The following is a 19,776-nucleotide window of genomic DNA, read 5'->3' as shown; positions in this document are numbered from 1 at the left end:
TTACTTTTCCCCCAATTTGATCCTCTCATAATAGGACAAGGAAACTGTCCACACTGCAAGGTCAAACGTTTTCTTTTGCCGTTTTCTCTTGGAATAAGATAATAAAAAATATTTTCTTGTAATAGAAAAGGTAAAGTGCAGTTCTGTAGTCTCTCTTACTCTGACACTACCTTCCAGAGTCAATTAAACCTGTGCTGTGGTTTAACAACGACGTCACACTGGTGATTGCCTAGGTATTCATTTATCATATTTGCAGAGGACGGGGGGCTGATTCAGTCGATCAATGATTAACTAAAAAAACATCATCTCTCCTCGGTCTGCTGTAGCCTAGGTTTGCACTCAGCCAGCCCAGCCTGCCAGGGCGTGATGGCATAAGCAGATATGGTTTCTATAACTAGTAGGCCTCGTTGAAAATGATAGAATGTACAGCAGTATATTTGTCTACACATAATTATGATTTCCCATAGGCATATGCGAAATACCTAAATGCAACAGGTTCGGAGCAACAAGTAGGCCGCCCTAAACACATAAATTAGGCCTAGTTGTCCCAGGCAGGGCGATTATGGCAATTACTACACGGAATGTCCCCCTCTAGTGTAGACAAGCCATTAGTTTTTATTTTGCGCTTAAATTATATCTGAACACAAGAAATACGTTTCTAATCTGAAATGTCATGAAATACCATATAATTGTAACAACTATTTTCAGGGCAAAATCTCACCTCATTTCCCATCATTTCTCTAAGGGGAGAAAGTGCTAAATTACCCGATGCAGCAGGTGGCAGGAAGTTCGATTTTTCTCCATCCTTTTTACGGTCACGGCTGTTGGCTGCTGCTCCGAAGTTGGATGTGTCTTCGTTGAAACGAAGGTACAGTCATTTCTAACAACAAAAACGTAGCAGCCAACGTGTTATTTGACACTGAATGATCTTGTTTATTTTAGCTACCTGTCAGCGTCCATGTGTAATTTAGCTAGCTCGCTAGCTGGCTAATGTCCATGCGGAGAATGGTTAACGTTTGCTCGCTAGCTAGCTAGTGAAATGGGAAGGTGTCTCGAGCACAGACAGAAACGTTTTACAGTAACTATTGTGTAAGCTTCTAATAGTAGCTAAATTCGTAACCATATCTAAAGTAATGTTTGACTTTGGGAATTACATTAGATGTGTTAGTTATACTGCTCATCATGACACGCATATGAGGTCGATGTGTAGCAACAGCTAACGTTTACACTACATGACCAAAAGTATGTGGACACCTGCTCGTCGAACATCTCATTCCAAAAATCATTGGCATTAATATGGAGTTTGTCCCCCGTTTGCTGCTATAACAGCCTCCACTCTTCTGGGAAGGCTTTCCACTAGATGTTGGAACCAGTAGACGATTTTGTTTTTATGAGCGTGGCCTTATTTCTATTATAGTACATTGGATGACTGTCATTCATACTCCATTCACCCAGTTCAATGTAACAACGATGGGTGTAGGGTACTACATGATACTCTAATTTTCCCTATACTCATCTTGAGGTTGCTATAACCTAGCAGAGCACACAGCGGAGTTGAGTGGTTGGAAATCCCCTCTCCATGGTGCTCCATGTCCTTTCCTACAGCTCCACTAAAAACCGCTCCACACTTACAGAGAAAAAAAACTCCCGCTCCAAATTCGCTCCATTCATTCAAATCACAATTGAACCAACAGCCATCTATTTTTTGTGACTACCTGGACCTAACAATTGTTTTACGTATAGAAACCAAACCATATGGATTTGAATGACAAGGTTAATAAACATGAAAAGGTGAATGTAAGAAGTGAACATGTCATGTTATATAAACACTCTAAATAGGTCAGGAGCCAGACAGGGAGCCTAAGAAGGAAAATGTATTATTTAGGCTATATTATTTCAAGGCTATAGCCTACTAAGAAGTACATTGTGAAGCATTTGCGAGTGCGACACAATAGGTGGGTAGGGACATACAATTGCGACCTGGCCAAGATAAAGCAAAGCAGTTCAACAACATACAAAAACACAGAATTACACATGGAGTAAAACAACATACAATCAATGATGCAGTAGAAAAAAATAAGACTATATACAATGTGAGCAAATGATGTGAGATAAGGGAGGTAAAGGCAAAAAAAGGCCATGGTGGCAAAGTAAATAAAGTATAGCAAGTAAAACACTGGAATGGTAGATTTGTAGTTTGAAGAAAGTTCAAAGTTAAAATATAAATAATATGGTGCAAAGGAGCAAAAAATAAATTAAATAAATAAATACAGTAGGGGAAGAGGTAGTAGTTTGGGCTAAATTATAGATGGGCTATGTACAGGTGCAGTGATCTGGGAGCTGCTCTGATAGCTGGTGCTTAAAGCTAGTGAGGGAGATAAGTGTTTCCAGTTTCAGAGATTTTTGTAGTTCGTTCCAGTCATTGGCAGCAGAGAACTGGAAGGAGAGACGACCAAAGGAGGAGTTGGCTTTAGGGGTGACCAGAGAGATATACCTGCTGGAGCGCGTGCTACAGGTGGGTGCTGCTATGGTGACCAGTGAGCGGAGATAAGGGGGGACTTTACCTAGCAGGGTCTTGTAGATGACCTGGAGCCAATGTATTTGGCGACGATTATGAAGCAAAGGCATTTTATTAAATCATTATAGTTTATAAATTGCGCATATAGGCTGTGACTTAGAATGAGATAAAAATGACTTTAGTGCCTTTTGAATTTATTTTTAGAAACACGAGTTTGGGCAGTCTGTGGCTTCGGGCTCTTGCGACAGTGCCTGGAGAACCGGCCAGCAGCAGAGAATATACTCTCAGCACTTGCAGAGCCACTGGGAAAGCTAAACACCTTTTTGTCCACTCTTGCCAGGCTGGGCAGAGATGCAGTTTTTTGTTATTGGTAGGCCTACAGGTTTTTAGGCAAAATAACCTAATCAAAACGGAAAGTTCCCACATTCAAGGAACATGCCAGACCTATTGGGCCAACATAAGTTATGGCCAATTGTATAGATAATAGATCGAAAATGAAGAATGTTTGAGATCTGATTTTTTTTGTTTATAAATACTTTGCTACAATGACACACTTAGTTATCTACCCACCTTATTCCTTTCTTTAAGCATGTGCAAGTAGTAAGTACATCATCATACTTTTGGGATACTTTTCAGATTCCACAATGATTCTTTAGTTGTGGACACTACATAACGGCCCTCCATCTCTTGCTCTTTGGCCTCATCTTTGTAAGTCACCTTGATTTAGCACCTGTGTGTTTTATCAGTTTCTCTTTGAAAATATTTAGCGAACTCCATTACAGTAGCTAAAGCAAGGGGCTATTAGCAGCACACAAGTAGACTACAAATGCATGCTGGGGGTGGGCACTCCCTAAGCTCTTGAAGTGAACTCTACTGGAGCGAAATTGGAGCGGGCGAGAAGGCAACATAGGTGCGTACAGGTCGAGATAAGAATTTGAGGTGACAGTGACACATTCAATACTGCCTTGCACACTCTTGCCTGCATCTAGGTGATCTTGAGTGTAATCATTAGTCCAACAGTTGCAAATGAGAGTTTCTATTGTACAAATTCAGATATGTTTTTCCCTGTTTCGTTCTGTTTGCTTCCGTTTAAGAAACGTTTTTCAACAGAATCGGCGGAATGAATATAGCCCTGATCACTCGTAAACACAGTTCACTTTCATAGCTGCCACGTTGTATTCCTTCTCATGTCTATGCGCTCTCCTCTCACCTTTTCCCTTCGTTTGTGGACCTCAATGCACAACACATCAGCTGTATGTGACCAGGTGAGGAAAAAAAACTTTCCAAGCCAAACCATATCATAACCTCTACACACAGCCACATAGTTGTCACCATATTAGCTAAAGTAACTTCAAAGTCAACATAGCTAATAGAACTAATGTGTTAGTAAACCATTGCAATCATGCAGTAACGTTAGTGTATAGTCAATAAGCACTTTAGAAGTTACACCGGCGGGCCCTGGTGGCAATAAATTAGTAAAACCAAAAGCTTACCTTGACTTGGAAGAGTTGCACTGTTGTGTTGGATAGTCATAGCCACCTGAGTCCAATGGCAGCGAGCTTTACACCACTCCAACTGATGCTTGGCTTTGCTTATAGTGATCTTAGGCTTGTGTGCGTCAACTCAGCCATGAAAACTCGTTTAATGGAGCTCCTGACGAACAGTGCTGCCGTTGGTTCCAGAGGCAGTTTCGAACTCTTTAGTGAGTGTTGCAACCGAGGACAGACGATTTTTACATGCAACGCACTCGGCGGTCCCGTTCAGTGAGCTTGTGTGGCCTACCACTTTGCGGGCTGAGCCATTTTTGCTATTAGACATTTCCACTTCACAATAACAGCACTTACAGTTGACCGGGCAAGCTCTAGCAGGGCAGAAATTTGACGAACTGACTTCTTGGAAATGTGGCATCCTATGACGGTGCCACGTTGGTCTTACTGAAGAGCTCAGTGACTTTCATTCTACTTCCAATGCGTGTCTATGGAGATTGCATGGCTGTGTTCTCAATTTTATACACCTGTCAGCAATGGGTATGGCTGAAATCGCCAATCCACTCATTTGAAGAGGTGTCCACATACTTTTGTATACAGTGCATTCGTAAAAGTATTTTCCACATTTGTTACGTTACAGCCTTATTCTAAAATTAATTAAATAAAAACAATTCCTCATCAATCTATACACAATACCCCATAATGACAAAGCGAAAAAAATATAGTATAGTTCCAGTCAGGTTTGGACACACCTACTCATTCAAGGGTTTTTCTTTATTTTTACTATTTTCTACATTGTAAAATAATAGTGAAGACATCAAAACTATGAAAGAACACATATGGAATCATGTATTAACCAAAAAAGTATTAAACAAATCAAAATGTTATTTTAGATTCTTCAAAGTAGCCACCCTTTGCCTTTACCGCTTTGCACACAATTTATATTCTCTCAACCAGCTTAACCTGGAATGCTTTTCCAACGGTCTTGATGGAGTTCCCGCATGCTGAGCACTTGTTGGATGCTTTCCCTTCACTCATCGGGCCAACTCATCCTAATCCATCTCAATTGGGTTGAGGTCGGGTGATTGTAGAGGCCAGGTCATCTAATGCAGCACTCCATCACTCTCCTTCTTGGTTAAATAGCCCTTACACAGCCTGGAGGTGTGTTGGGTCATTGTCCTGTTGAAAAACAAATGATAGTCCCACTAAGTGCAAACCAGATGGGATGGCGTATCGCTGCAGAATGCTGTGATAGCCATGCTGGTTGTGTGCCTTGAATTCTAAATAAATCAGTGTCACCAGCAAAGCACCATCACACCTCCTCCATGCTTCACTTTGGGAACCACATATGCAGAGATCATCCGTTCACCTACTCTGCATCTCATAAAGACACGCCGGTTGGAACCAAAAATCTCATATTTGGAATCATCAGACCAAAGGACAGATTTCCACCAGTCTAATGTCCATTGCTCGTGTTTCTTGGCCCAAGCAAGTCTCTTCTTATTGTTGTGGTTTCTTTGCAGCAATTTGACCATGAAGGCCTGATTTCTGAACAGTTGATGTTGAGATGTGTCTGTTACTTGAACACTGAAGCATTTATTTGGGCTGCAATCTGAGGTGCAGTTAACTCTGAGCTTATCCTTTGCAGCAGAGGTAACTCTGGGTCTTCCTTTCCTTTGGCGGTCCTCATGATAGCCAGTTTCATCATAGCGCTTGGTTTTTGCGACAACACTTGAAGAAACTTTCAAAGTTCTTGAAATGTTCCGGATTGACTGACCTTCATGTCTTAAAGTAATGAACTGTTTCTCTTTGCTTATTTGAGCTGTTCTTGCCATAATATGGACTTGTTCTTTTACCAAATAGTGCTATCTTCTGTATACCACCCCTACCTTGTCACAACACAACTGATTGGCTCAAACGCACTAATAAGGAAAGAAATTCCACAAATTAACGTTTAACAAGGCACTGTAGGTGCTGTAGGTGTCCTGGAGGGCAGGTGGTTTTTCCCCCAGGTGATGTGTTGTGCAGACAGCACCACCCTCTGGAGAGCCCTGTGGTTGTGGGCGGTGCAGTTGCCGTACCAGGCGGTGATGCAGCCTGACAGGAAGCTCTCAATTGTGCGTCTGTAAAAGTTTGAGGGTTTTCGGTGACAAGCCAAATGTTGTTGCGTCGTCTTCACCACACACTGTCTGTGTGGGTGGACCATTTCAGTTTGTCAGTGATGTGTACCCTGAGGAACTGAACTTTCCACCTTCTCCACTGTTGTCCCGTCTGTGGATAGGGGGGGTGCTCCCTCAGCTGTTTCCTGAAGTCCACGATCATCTCCTTTGTTTTGTTGATGTTGAGATGTAATTTTCCTGACACCACACTCCGAGAGCCCTCACCTCCTCCCTGTTATTCTGTCTCGTTATTGTGGGTAATCAAGCCTACTACTGTTGTCGTTTGCAAACTCGATGATTGAGTTGGAGGTGTGCATGGCCACGCAGTCATGGGTGAACAGGGAGTACAGTACACTGGGCCTGAGCACGCCCCAGTGTTGAGGATCAGCGAAGTGGAGATGTTGTTTCCTACCTTCACCACCTGGGGGGCGGCCTGTCAGGAAGGCCAGGACCCAATTGCACAGGGTGGGGTTGAGATCCTTGATGAAAACCTACTCCAGAGCGCTCAGGACCTCTGACTGTGACGAAGGTTCACCTTCCAACAGGACAACGACCCTAAGCGCACAGCCAAGACAATGCAGAAGTGGCTTCGGGACAAGACTCTGATTGTCCTTGAGTGGCCCAGCCAGAGCCCAGACTTGAAACCAATCGACCGACTCTGGAGAATGGGAGAAACTCCCCAAATACAGGTCTGCCAAGCTTGTAGCGTCATATCCGAGAAGACTCGAGGCTGTAATCGCTGCCAAAGGTGCTTCAACAAAGTACTGAGTAAAGGGTCTGAATACTTATGTGATAATTAAAAAAAAGAAATTTCAAGCATTTCTAAAAACCTGTTTTTGCTTTGTCATTATGGGGTATTGTGTATAGCTTGATGAGGGGAGAAAATAATTGTATCAATTTTAGAATAAGGCTGTAACGTTACACGTGGAAAAAGTCGAGGGGTCTGAATACTTTCCGAATGCACTGTATTCAACTAGCTAGATAATGGCAGCTATCTAAGGGACTAAATCATTTGCTGTAAATGCATGCATCTTCAGATCTTCCAGTCTTCGGGTCTGACTTGTTCATTCTAAGCACAATGCACCCCCTTAATAGCTACACACATTTTGAAGACTTATTAGCTACATCATCCTAGACTAATTAACCAAACAAATTTTATGCATTTTCTAAATTAAGTTTTTCCTCCTAGTCACTCGGGATAACGCTCCGCTTCATGATGAACCCCCTCTGTGATCAAGTGAATTTTAGCTAGCTGAAGACTTAAAGGTAAGATTACTATTTTTATTGAGAACCTGGTTAACTAAATGGTAGCATCATTTCAGGAGTTGTATATCTATGTTTGATGAGTTGAAGTGCATGCCTAGTTGTATTAGTAGAAATTCTGGAATGGCATATTCAATATGCTATTTTTCCTGAAAGAAAGCTGACAGCCACATTTTAGCCTCTTCCTTGATTTGATATTATGTATATTAATTTAATGTTTTTTCTTTTTTTCTTTTAGGAAGGTTCCGCTCTCTGTCGCAATGTTGTTGAGAATGACTTCAGAAAATAGAAAGTACGTAGAAAATGATTGAACAATACCTACGTTAGCCTACATTATGATGTCGATGCAAATGCTGAGATTTAGTTAATGATGCCAACCACCGTGGTATGACTTAATATAACCAAGCACTGAATTTAGATTATTAGGGCAAGCGCGCGCACACACGCATGGGGTCACAAGCTTGTTGAAGTATAAAGAGGGTCGTGAAAGTGCATTCGTCTTTTCAATTCAAGCCTATGCAGTCTTGACTCTATGACCCTCTCAATACAGATGGGCTACATGTCCTAAACTTGAGATTTTGAAGCATTTGTGTAAAGATTGTCTTCCACAACTTATTGTGGTGATTGGTGACACCTCTGTCCTGACATGAAAAAGATTCAAAGAGTTGTAAATAGACACAATGTCGAGTAAATGGTGTAGGGATGCAGTTTGAGTGCTTAAGGATTAGCGAGTTGGATTATAACGCTATCCAATAAAGTATATTTGTAAGCACAACTTTAATTTCTTACGACTGGACTAAATGTAATAATCATGGTTTAGAATGTAATAATTGTTCAGTGTCTCATTGAACGGCCCTGCGCACACATTGTCATCAAAGCCATGGTATACATTAGTAAATCATTTAATATTATTTTACCTCATGATAACTAGTTTCATTATGAATAGCTCAAACATAAAAAAATAAAGTAAGATGTCCACAGAATTGTTATGATTTATTATAGTTAACTCCTCAGGGATCCCCTTTCATCTCACCACCAGTTTCACCTACGACCATAATTCACATATTTACAGCTGAACTATAATACTCAAAATGCATGTGCTGTTGGATATGTTTTGATATAGCAGTAGGATGTAGGCCTTACATACAGTACTAGAATCAAGACAAGTTACAAAAAAAATCACAATTAGGCCTAAGCATCAATAAATATTCCAAACACGTAAGTAATAAAGGCTATTTTTGTTCCAGACCTCGGGAGAATTCAAGTCTTCCTGCACCATGTGCTCTGTGGCCTGTAGACCTACAGTTAACGCATGTGAGCTGCAACCCAGCGGATACACTGGTGCACTTCCAGGGCCAATATCTCACAATATGTGAACTGGACTATAACATACTGCAAGTGGAAATGCAGAATGCACAGAAAACAAAGATGGTGGTGGAAGTGGGGGAGTTCTGTTTGGTAGAGGATGTCCTATCTACCCGGTGGTACAGAGGAAGGGTTCAGAACAAACAGAAAGAATTGTTTGACGTGTTCCTCATAGACCATGGGAATGTTCTGAGTGTTGATGCCAGCCATTTGGCCACAGCTTTGGATGAGCTCTTCATGCTTCCTCCCAAAATAATCTGTGGTTTCTTTGCAAATGTGTTACCATTGACAGAAAATTGGGATTCTTTTTCAGAGACGTATTTTGCTTCCTTGATTGGAAGTCATGTCAAAGGATACATCCAAGCCTTTCTTCCTCACAAAGTCCTCATACTAGAAGCCCCAGATATCAACAAGGATCTCTTTAGGCTGAGCTTAGGGAAACATGTGGACACAGACACATTCCTTCTCTTGGTGGAAATGTTGACAGAGGTACCACTCAAGCAGAGCATTGAACCTGTCCCTGATCTACTGATTGAAAAGCAAGGTGGACAAGAATTCTCATTCAAATCATCCAGCATGAAGGGCTTTGAGGATATTCTGTCATTTTCAGGCCCTAAGTTGACCACTGGCAAAAAAGTGAGGGTTAGGGTAACCGCTGCAGTGAACCCTGTTACATTCTACTGTCAAATGACAAGTATGGCAAAAGATCTGAAACGGATGTCAGACAAATTGGCATTGTCCTGTGAGTCCAAGAGCAAAGACCCCAGTCTACAGCCAGCAGAAAATATGGGCTTGCTTTGCTCAGTCAAAGGAAAAGATGAGAAGTGGCATAGAGGCTTTGTGCAGTTTCTCCCTGTAAACTCTCAAGTAAGAGTATTGTTTGTTGATTACGGATTCTGTGAGTCTGTGAAAATTGAGAATGTCCTCCAGCTTCCACTAGATTTTCTCTCAACACCAATCATGGCATTCCCATGCGCTCTTTCCTGCCTGAATGGACAAGATAAGGCAGTGAAGATCCAGCAGCTGACTTGCTTCAAGAAAGGATTGCTGGGTGGAGTATTAGATGTTGAAATCAATGGCTTTGATAAAGAGCAGAATCTCTATTCGGTCACAATGCTCAGTGCTGAAGACTATGCAGCTGTTGAGGCAGGGCCAATTCAAGATGTCTCTGGACAAAGGGAGTGTGACTTTGTTCTTGAAAGTGAGCCTGCTTTCCCTCTAAACGGCTACCTGTATTATGAGACCGCAATAATCCAAGCAATGGATAATTCAGTCATTGTTGAGGAAATGCAAGAGGACTCTGTGTTTGAAGGATACGTGGAGCATGTCCTGAATCCAGGTGCGTTCTGGTTGAGAACACAGAAACGCAACAAAGACTTTGAAGAGATGATGGAGAACATGGCCAAGCACTTCAGCCAAGTCCAATTGGATGAAGAAATTCTGGAGAATCCAGAGCCTGGTACACTTTGCTGTGCAATGTATGAGCTGGACATGCATTACTACAGAGCAATGGTGACAGACACACTTGACAACGGAGCTGAAGTATTTTTCATTGATTTTGGAAATACTGAAAAGGTACCACGCATGTGCATCAAGCAGATCCCGGACAAGTTTGCTATTGAACCAGCATTTGCCCTGAGTTGTTCTCTGGTGAATGTCATGCCTTTCGACGATGTATGGACGATCTCTGCAACCAACTACTTCCGACGAGCAGTCTCCAACAAAACTCTCCTTGTGCATGTTGTCCACATAAGAAAAGATCTATATGTGGTTGATTTGTATGAGCGTGAAAACAACTCATCACAAAGAGCATCAAAGAGCATCACAGAGCTCTTGACCACAACAAATCATGCAGAATTTTGGAAATACACTCCTTCGGCGCCTGTGATACCTAAGAGCGAGATGGAGAAGAAAATGATGAAACCGAAGTCCTGTAAAAAAGGACAAGTTCATACAAATGGATCAAGCACTAGTGGAGTTACAAGGAAACCTTCCAAAGAGACATGGGAAATTTCTGAATTGGTTGGCTGTGAAAAGAAACCTGAAACCCCAAAGTCAAGTACCCTAAAAGACAAGGCACCAGCGATGAAATTCAAATCACAGACATTCAAGCCCGGAAGTGAGCTAGTTGTGCGATGCTCTCACGTCAACACACCCTCAGATTTTTGGTGCCAGCTGGAAAGCAAGATCCCCAACTTGGAGGACATGATGGAAGCGATTCAGCGGTATTACCAAGCACGCACACTTCCTGTGCAGTTAAATGATTCATGTTGTGTTACCAAATCTAAAGATGATGGCAGATGGTATAGGGCCTGCATTATAGGAGCACAGAAAGATGAAGTTGAAATTATATTTGTGGACTATGGGATTATAGCAAAAGAGAGGGTGCACAATCTTCAAGCAATAGTGCCAGAATTCCTTGATCTTGAGGGGCAAGCATTTAGATGTAGCCTTTACAACTTGATTGAACCTGCAAAAGGCAGTGGTAGTGATTGGGGCAGAAAGGCATGCAATTTACTGAAGTACTTCGCTCAAGACCAGTCAGTGAAGTTGACATGCTATATACACGCTCAACTGTATGTGAAAAACAAGGGCCTGTGCAATGTTGTTGACCTCCACAACACTCAACAGAATGCAACAAAGATGCTTGTGGAAAAAGGTCTTGCAAGAGAAGTGCAAACCCCTATGCAGCTTATGCCATCAGTATGCCCAGACTCTTTTGTCCATTCCTCCTTCAACTTGAGATGTGGAAGTGAAGAGCAAGTCTGTGTCACTCATGTGTGCAGTCCATGGGAGATGTATTGCCAGTTGGACAGAAATACTGAAATGATTGACAACTTGATGGAGATAGTCGCCATAGAAAGTAAAGAAATACTGCGTGCCAACTCTGGGCCTGATATCGGAAAACTTTGCCTGGCAAAATATTACGGTGATGGCAAATGGTACAGGGGTGTGGCTTGCCCTGTTCAATCTACTACGCTGCTTCTAAACGTGTTTTTTGTGGACTATGGAAACATGCATATTGTTGAAAAAAACAATGCTATATCTATTCCCAGACATTCAGCAGATTTACTGTTCACTCCCATGCAGGCATTAAGATGCAGTCTCTCACAAATCCCGAAAGAGGACAACTTTGCAGATGTCAACAAATGGCTAGAGAAATCGATTCTCAACAAGCCACTTCGAGCTGTCGTTGCAGGAAAGAATGAGGATGGGACAGTCTTTTTCGATCTGTTTGATGGAGGCATAAACATCAATGAGAAAGTCAAGGAGCTCATTGCAAGTCAAAACCCAAAGGATAAGAAAAGCAGTAGACCTGTGACTGGTCATAAAGAACAAACGAAGAACAAAATTGGAAAAACTAAAGCGGGACAGCACCTGAAATCCACATGCAAGGGCAACCAACATCGAAATAAGTCTTCAAATGCTCAAAAAGCAAACCCACCAAAGTGGAAAGAGCAAAGTGAAAGAATCACTCAGTTCAAATCTGAGAAAAGCACAGAAGAAAAAACAGATCAACATGTAGACAGTTCCTCTAAACTCACAGAAACTGTTTGCTCTGTCCAATTGCCAAAACTTTCACAACTACCCTCTAATCCCAAAATAAAATCTGGATTCCGAGGTCTGGGGTTTGTTTCCCATATCAATACCGTTGACAGCTTTTTTATCCAAATGCAAGATGATGAACAATCCATTCTGAAAATGAGAGAAGACCTCAACACTGAGCTGTTTAAAGAAACCATGGGGAACAGCACATTGGTGGACTTCAGAATGAATGACCTTGTTGCTGCTGAATATGAAGAGGATGGTGCACTCTACCGAGCAGTTGTGACAGATAATGCGTCTAATGACCATTTCAAGGTGGAGTTTGTTGACTATGGAAATACAGCCACTGTGACTAAGGACAAAACGTACACTCTGACAAGTGTTTTTTTGTCGCAGCATAGACTAAGCATACCCTGTTCATTGCTAAACAGTGTCTCTTATAAAAGTGATGCTTCTTTCACTGATGCAGTAATGGGAAAACCTCTCATGGTTGAAATTGTCAGTCGTTTTGGGACACAGTGGGAGGTTAATGTTGAGATCCAACAGGACAACCCAACACTTGACAATGTGACTGAAAATGAAGAGGTCCAAGCTTTGTGTGCAAGCCAAGTTGACACAGTTAAAAAGCAAATGAGAGTAACCATCAAGGACAATAGCCAGTCCAATACACATTCTGAGAGGGTTATGTTCACTGCTCAAGGTGAAAAGGTCTTGCAGAATGTGTCCCCAAGGCCCTCGCCAACTAGGCACAAACATGACATTTGCAAACACCAGGACTCCAGTCAACTCCAAGCAACAACCTTTGGACTGTCTATGGAGGCCGTGAAGGATATGGCCATTCCATCACAGGATATAAGAGCTGGACAGGCAGAGAGCGGGACACTGTTGTCGATCTTGGAGAATGGAGATCTATATCTGAGACTCCACAGGACCACAGAACAGTTTACTGTACTTGAGAATCTCATAGTTGAACATTTGTCTAAGTGCAAAGTCATGTCTGAGAAGAATGTCAAAGAAGGACTTCAATGCTTGGCAAAATCAACCAAAGACGACCAGTGGCACAGAGCAGTTGTACGGCATGCATCTATTGACCAAGGAAAATGCGTCGTGTTCCTTGTGGATCATGGCACTGCAGAGGACGTCCCAATGGGCTGCATCAAAGACATCTGTAATGACCTCAAGCAAACTCCTGTACAAGCAGTCTTGTGCAAGTGGAATAGCCCTGGCCTCCCTATCAGCGACGCTTATGAGATATTGAAGAAAACTCTGAAACAAATGATAGGCAAGGATGTGAAACTGATGTTTGTGTCCTACTCTGAAGCTGATAACTTGTGGATGGTCGAAATCATGATAAATGGACTGTTCCTTGTTCAGCAAATAAAGACTGCAACTTCTGAATTTACTGAAGAAAGACCAATCCCCACAAAGACTCAAACTGTAACCCCAAAAGAGAAAAAATCCAACTTGGACAACAGTCCCCAGAGGTTCTTCCTTGCCCCAGTGAACATGGACCTGGGATACTCCGGCTTTGCAGCTGCAGTCACCACACCAAGTGAATTCTACATTGTTCTGGAAGATTTGCTTCTCATCATGAACACTGTGTCTACGATTCTTGAGGATCTTCCAAAGGAGCTGTTGCCATTGCATGAAGAACACCTAATTCCAGGGTCATGCTGCCTTGTGAGGTCTGATAGTAAGAACAAATGGTGCCGAGCTGAAATCGTCCATTCCGATAGCGCAGTGGTTGTGATCAATTTGGTTGACTATGGCCATTGTGTGGACATGCCGTACAAAGATTGGTCTGAGCTGAGACGACTTCCAGACCAGTTGACCAAGCTACCAAAGGTCACGTATCCATGCACTTTGAGAGGAGTAAAATCAGTCGAGGAGCAATGGACAGATGAAGCAGTTGTTTTCTTTCAAGAGTGCATCTGTAAGAAAAACCTTCAAATATACTTCAGACAGTACATTTCTGAAGCACACTGGGAGGTGGACATTGTAGCAGATGGCGTTCACATGGCTAAAGACCTGGTTGATGCTGGCCATGCAGAATACATCGACATCATGCTTGGACTGAGATTTCAAGAACAAAGCCCCATCAAAGCCCCTGAACAGAAACAAGGCATGAGTCGTGCAGAGAAAACATCCAAAGTGGAACCAGAAATGACACCACCTCGGACGAACAAACTCCTGAGAAGACTGAATGAAGAACTAGAACTCGTTGGACACACTTCAAGTGAGACTGCCTTCCGTGGACAAGGATTTGAAAAAGCAAGCGAGAAGACAGCCCGTGCTACTGAGTACTCTGATGGAACAAAAAATTGTGAGTACTTTCGCATGCTCATTTTTTTTGTTTTGGATGTTGGGTAAGACATTTAAATGTAACTTGGTGTAGGCCTAATTACAATTGTATCTTTGAACCCCCAATGTTCAATATTTTACTATTAAATGCAAGGGAATACATTAATACATTAAATATGACATTAAATATTAACCCCCCCCCCCCTCCATTCTACGTACTTTTCACAGGTGCCCTGATGTGACTACTGGTTAGTTGTGACTACCAGTGAGACGCTACTCCATATCAGGTAATGACACTATAAATAAGATGTACTTTATGGCTGGTCTTAACCAAAAACGTGTATTTGCTTGATTAGTTCTACTACTCTCCCGAGTGGTGCAGCGGTCTAGGCACTGCATCTCAGTGCTAGAGGTGTCATAAAGACCCTGGTTCATTTCCAGGCTGTATTACGACCGACCGTGATTGGGAGTCCCATAGGGCGGCGCACAATTGGCAAAGCGTTGTCCGGGCTAGGGTTTGGTCGGGGTAGGTTAAATAAAAAAAACATATTTGACTGTTTAGGTCCATACCAACATTGACATTCCATAGTAATATTTTTATCTCAAAGGTTGTGTGACGAGCGCGTGAAGAGGAGCAAAGGACTACAACACTATTCCAGACATTTTTGTTCAAAAAGACTGAATGCATGACAAGCCGTCATGCTTCTGATGATTGGAATTTTCTCTTGGGTCAAGATTAATGCAGCAGTTATAATCCTCCTATATTCAAGTTTTCTACACATGTTTGTATTTATATCAGTGGTTCACATTTTAAGGATGGCTTAAGTTATCTAAATTAAGATTTCAGTGTGACATCTCCTTTTTGGAGTATATTTGAAAGAAAATCAATTGTGTTGCAACAGATTTGCTTTTGGACTGGTACAGTTTAGGCCTAGATTCAATCAGATTAAACGTTAAACGGTGATAGATGATACCTTGCACAGCTGATGTTTTGGTGGTGTCAGAGGTGTAATTGCAATGGAGCTGTCAAATCGGTGAGCTGCTACTCTTGTAATCTATGTCATGAAGCTACACCCGTCCCAATCGCTTTAAAGTTCAACATGAGAAAGTGTAGACTATATAGAAATAATCACTCAAATTGAAAATCATTAAACAAAATGAGAATTTCTATCAGCCTAATTGAGGTGTAGATTACATCTCACATCCCAGTGTTTGAAGTTGTAAACAAGGCTGCATGGGATTTCTCATAATGACTGTGTAGCCAATGGCAATGTCCGCTTTAGGTATAATGGCGGGAGCTGCTTGTGGATTTGACCGCTCTAGCGCAGTTCCACCTCCGACACTTCTGATTAGAATCTAGCCCGTAGTCTTGATATTTGTGGACAATAAATAACTGAAGTGGAATGATATTGTGCCTTTTGCTTATGAAACAAAATATGGTTTGGATATTTGCATAGCAGTTGACAATGTTTTTAAAGGTTGAGTTGCATACCTTTTTCAAGCAGTTATACATTATAAAATGTAGGCAACAATCTTCTGAAATGTTATGACTACTGACTAGTCAAGTTTGTGATTTGATAGGCCTACTTTTTTTCTTTGGTTTTGATGCCACATCTCTCTTTACAGTATGGTTTGTACTGTAACCGATAATGTTATTTTTGTGGCAAATAACATGTATGTCTTTGACAGAAGAACCATATTCATTTAAATAATTGTTGCAAATAACATGTTTTTTCTTTGCGAAAGAACCTTACTCATTGAAATAATTGATACCATTTCATCTTATTTTACTTATTTGTTAGAGATGACAAATTTGGTTGTGAATAATTTAATAAAGAATCCACACGTGTAACAATCGTTCGTTCAATTAACAAATGCTTTGCACATCTTAAAGCCGTCATGTGAATGTTTTCAGGACACAACACTTGTAAACATAAAAATTTGCTGTCAGAAGTGGGATTCGAACCCACGCCTCCAGGGGAGACTGCGACCTGAACGCAGCGCCTTAGACCGCTCGGCCATCCTGACATATAAGGAAAGAATGACTTGAGACCATTAATATCATAACAACAATATACATACACTATAGCTTGTTGACATTTGTATGCTGTTTTTCCTTTTTATGAGAGACTAAATTGCTGTCTAAAAATGACGTTTTATCGTAAGCTGTCTCGTGCTCACTTCCTTGTTAACATTACATTAGCACACATTGACATCAGCCATTCATGTTATCTGGATGTGGCTTTCAGCGCTGTTTGCCCATTTTAGCAGTTTAACTGCGCATTTGGTGGCAAGTTCATTTCAACCATAGATTGATCATTATGTGGGTGCAACGTAGCATCTCGTGCAAGGCATCTATTCTGTTTGCTAGTGCTACCGCCGTCTACGTATTAGACTGCTACATTGTTTCTTACTGCTGCTAGACCGAGAAGGGTGTAATTGTAGACCGCAATTCGGGCGTTTTCTAAATGGCCGTTTCTTGATATCAAGTTATACCCATTGATGTTCGCTATTGTAGAGGGAGCTTCTCGGAGTTTGAGTGTTTGTGGAGAACCGAAACAATATCAATAGTTTTGTATTGTGGTAAGCGGACTGCAACAGCTGTGCTGGACTGTGGTCAAAATGGATGATAGTTCTGACGGTATGGGTGGGGTTGTTGGGCTTCCGAGTGGCACAGCTGTCTAAGGCACTGCAGCTCTGTGCTAGAGGCGTCACTATAAACCCTGGTTTGATCCTGGGCTGTATCACAACTGGCCGTGATCGGGAGTCCCATAGGCCAGCGCACAATAGGCCCAGCGTCATTAGGGTTTGGCTGGGGTAGGCTGTCATTGGGCCTAGGTAAATAAAGGCGAATATTATTTTTTTTTTTTTTTAAATGTTGACAGTCAAGGACCTGGATGGTCTGTTGCAAAAGGAAAAATAATGGCCCTGCTATAAGCGCTACTGACTGCAGTGGAACTTCTAGTGAAGAGGGCGAAGGTATTGAAAAACAAAAGTAATGATGTGTCAGAGCGGAATGGTGTTTGACGCGACCACGGGGTCTCATCTACACCCTATTCTATTAACCAATGCTGTAAAGAAAGAGAGGTGGAGTAACATTAGCCGGTTCAACTGGACAGGGTGGTGGTTGTGCTACATTCATAAGGGAAGGTCTTGTATACCGTAATATACCTGTCCCATCTGAATACGACTTTGTGATGGTGGAAATCTGCAGTGCAGGTAGTTATATTAGGTCGCAACATTTTTACAACCCTTGTTGTCAACTATCTGTATCGATGTTTGATGAAATATCAGGAGAATTGTGCTCTAGAGAGAGCTACTGCCACGACTTTTTAATGCCCATAATAGCACACATACATGGTACTATTGTGGAATATATGATGGAAACGAGCGTTAGTACAGTTGGAGTCATTAAAACTCGTTTTTCAACCACTCCACAAATTTCTTGTTAACAAACTATAGTTTTGGCAAATCGGTTAGGACATCCACTTTGTGCATGACACAAGTAACTTTTCCAACAATTGTTTACAGACAGATTATTTCACTTATAATTCCCTGTATCACAATTCCAGTGGGTCAGCAGTTTACATACACTAAATTAACTGTGCCTTTAAACAGCTTGGAAAATTCCAGAAAATGATGTCAAGGCTTTAGAAGCTTCTGATAGGCTAATTGACAACATTTGAGTCAATTGGCAGTGTACCTGTGGATGTTTTTCAAGGCCTACCTTCAAACTCAGTGCCTCTTTGCTTGACATGGGAAAATCAAAAGATATCAGCCAAGACCTCAGAAAAAAATGGTAGACCTCCACAAGTCTGGTTCATCCTTGGGAGCAATCTCCAAACGCCTGAAGGTACCACGTTCATCTGTACAAACAATAGTATGCAAGTATAAACACCATGGGACCACGCAGCCGTCATACCGCTCAGGAAGGAGACACGTTCTGTCTCCTAGAGATGAACGTACTTTGGTGCGATAAGTGCAAATCAATCCCAGAACAACAGCAAAGGACCTTGTGAAGATGCTGGAGGAAACAGGTACAAAAGTATCTATATTCACAGTAAATCGAGTCCTATATTGACATAACCTGAAAGGTCGCTCTGCAAGGAAGAAGCCACTGCTCCAAAACCACCATTAAAAAAAAGCCAGACTAGGATTTGCAACTGCACATGGGGGCAAAGATCTTACTTTTTGGAGGAATGTCCTCTGGTCTGATGAAACAAAAATAGACCTGTTTGGCAATAATGACCATTGTTATGTTTGGAGGGAACAGGGGGAGGCTTGCAAACCGAAGAACACCATCCCGACTGTGAAGCACGGGGGTGGCAGCATCATGTTGTGGGGGTGCTTTGCTGCAGGAGGGACTGGTGCACTTCACAAAGTAGATGGCATCATGAGGATGGAAAATTACGTGGATGTATTGAAGCAACATCTCAAGACATCAGTCAGGAAGTTAAAGCTTGGTCGCAAATAGGTCTTCCAAATGGACAATGACCCCAAGCATACTTCCAAAGTTGTGGCAAAATGGCTTATGGACAACAAAGTCAGGGTATTGGAGTGGCCATCACAAAGCCCTGACCTAAAATAGAAAATATGTGGGCTGAGCTGAAAAAGCATGTAAGAGCAAGGAGCCCTACAAACCTGACTCAGTTACACCAGCTCTGTCTGGAGGAATGGGACAAACTTCAACCAACTTATTGTGGGAAGCTTGTGGAAGGCTACCTGAAACGTTTGACCCAAGTTAAACAATTTAAAGGCAATGCTACCAAATACTAATTGAGTGTATGTAAACTTCTGACCCACTGGGAATGTGATGAAAGAAATAAAAGATGAAATAAATAATTCTCTCTAGTATTATTCTGACATTTCACATTAAAATAAAGCAGGGGTCCTAACTGACCTAAGACAGGGAATTTCTACTAGGAATAAATGTCAGGAATTATAAAAAACGGAGTTTAAATGTATTTGGCTAAGGTGTATGTAAACTTCTGACTTCAACTGTATGTCTTAATGATGGATGTGGTACAACAATACATGTTAGAGGGGTTACATCCTGCTTAGACCTCACTGGCTTCTAATGTGGTTACTACCGGATCCTGTTGATCCAACCTCGGTAGAGCAAATCAAATTTTATTGG

General features: G+C 41.8%; 1 protein-coding gene and 1 non-coding gene across 3 annotated transcripts; one reads left to right on the top strand and one right to left on the bottom strand.

Moving 5' to 3' along the window:
• Positions 1–726: 726 nt before the first annotated feature.
• tdrd15 (tudor domain containing 15) lies at positions 727–15,866 on the top strand. Of its 2 annotated transcripts, none has more exons than XM_029752080.1 (6): positions 727–868; positions 7,354–7,430; positions 7,666–7,719; positions 8,675–14,661; positions 14,868–14,926; positions 15,248–15,866. In XM_029752080.1, exons 3-5 carry the CDS (start codon positions 7,688–7,690, stop codon positions 14,879–14,881), a joined length of 6,033 nt encoding a protein of 2,010 aa, XP_029607940.1. In that variant the 5' UTR covers positions 727–868; positions 7,354–7,430; positions 7,666–7,687; the 3' UTR covers positions 14,882–14,926; positions 15,248–15,866. The 2 variants fall into 2 exon arrangements, with proteins under 2 accessions (XP_029607940.1, XP_029607941.1); XM_029752081.1 differs by lacking the exon at positions 727–868 and adding an exon at positions 2,475–2,515.
• Positions 15,867–16,584: 718 nt separating this feature from the next.
• On the bottom strand, positions 16,585–16,667 carry trnal-cag (transfer RNA leucine (anticodon CAG)). The gene has a single exon. It is a non-coding gene; the product is annotated as a tRNA-Leu (tRNA).
• Positions 16,668–19,776: the final 3,109 nt, after the last annotated feature.

This window comes from Salmo trutta, chromosome 1 (assembly GCF_901001165.1).
Source record: "Salmo trutta chromosome 1, fSalTru1.1, whole genome shotgun sequence".
NCBI classification, from domain to species: domain Eukaryota; kingdom Metazoa; phylum Chordata; class Actinopteri; order Salmoniformes; family Salmonidae; genus Salmo; species Salmo trutta.
The sequence above is the reverse complement of the archived record's forward strand: the minus strand, read 5'-3'. Positions and strand labels throughout refer to the sequence as shown.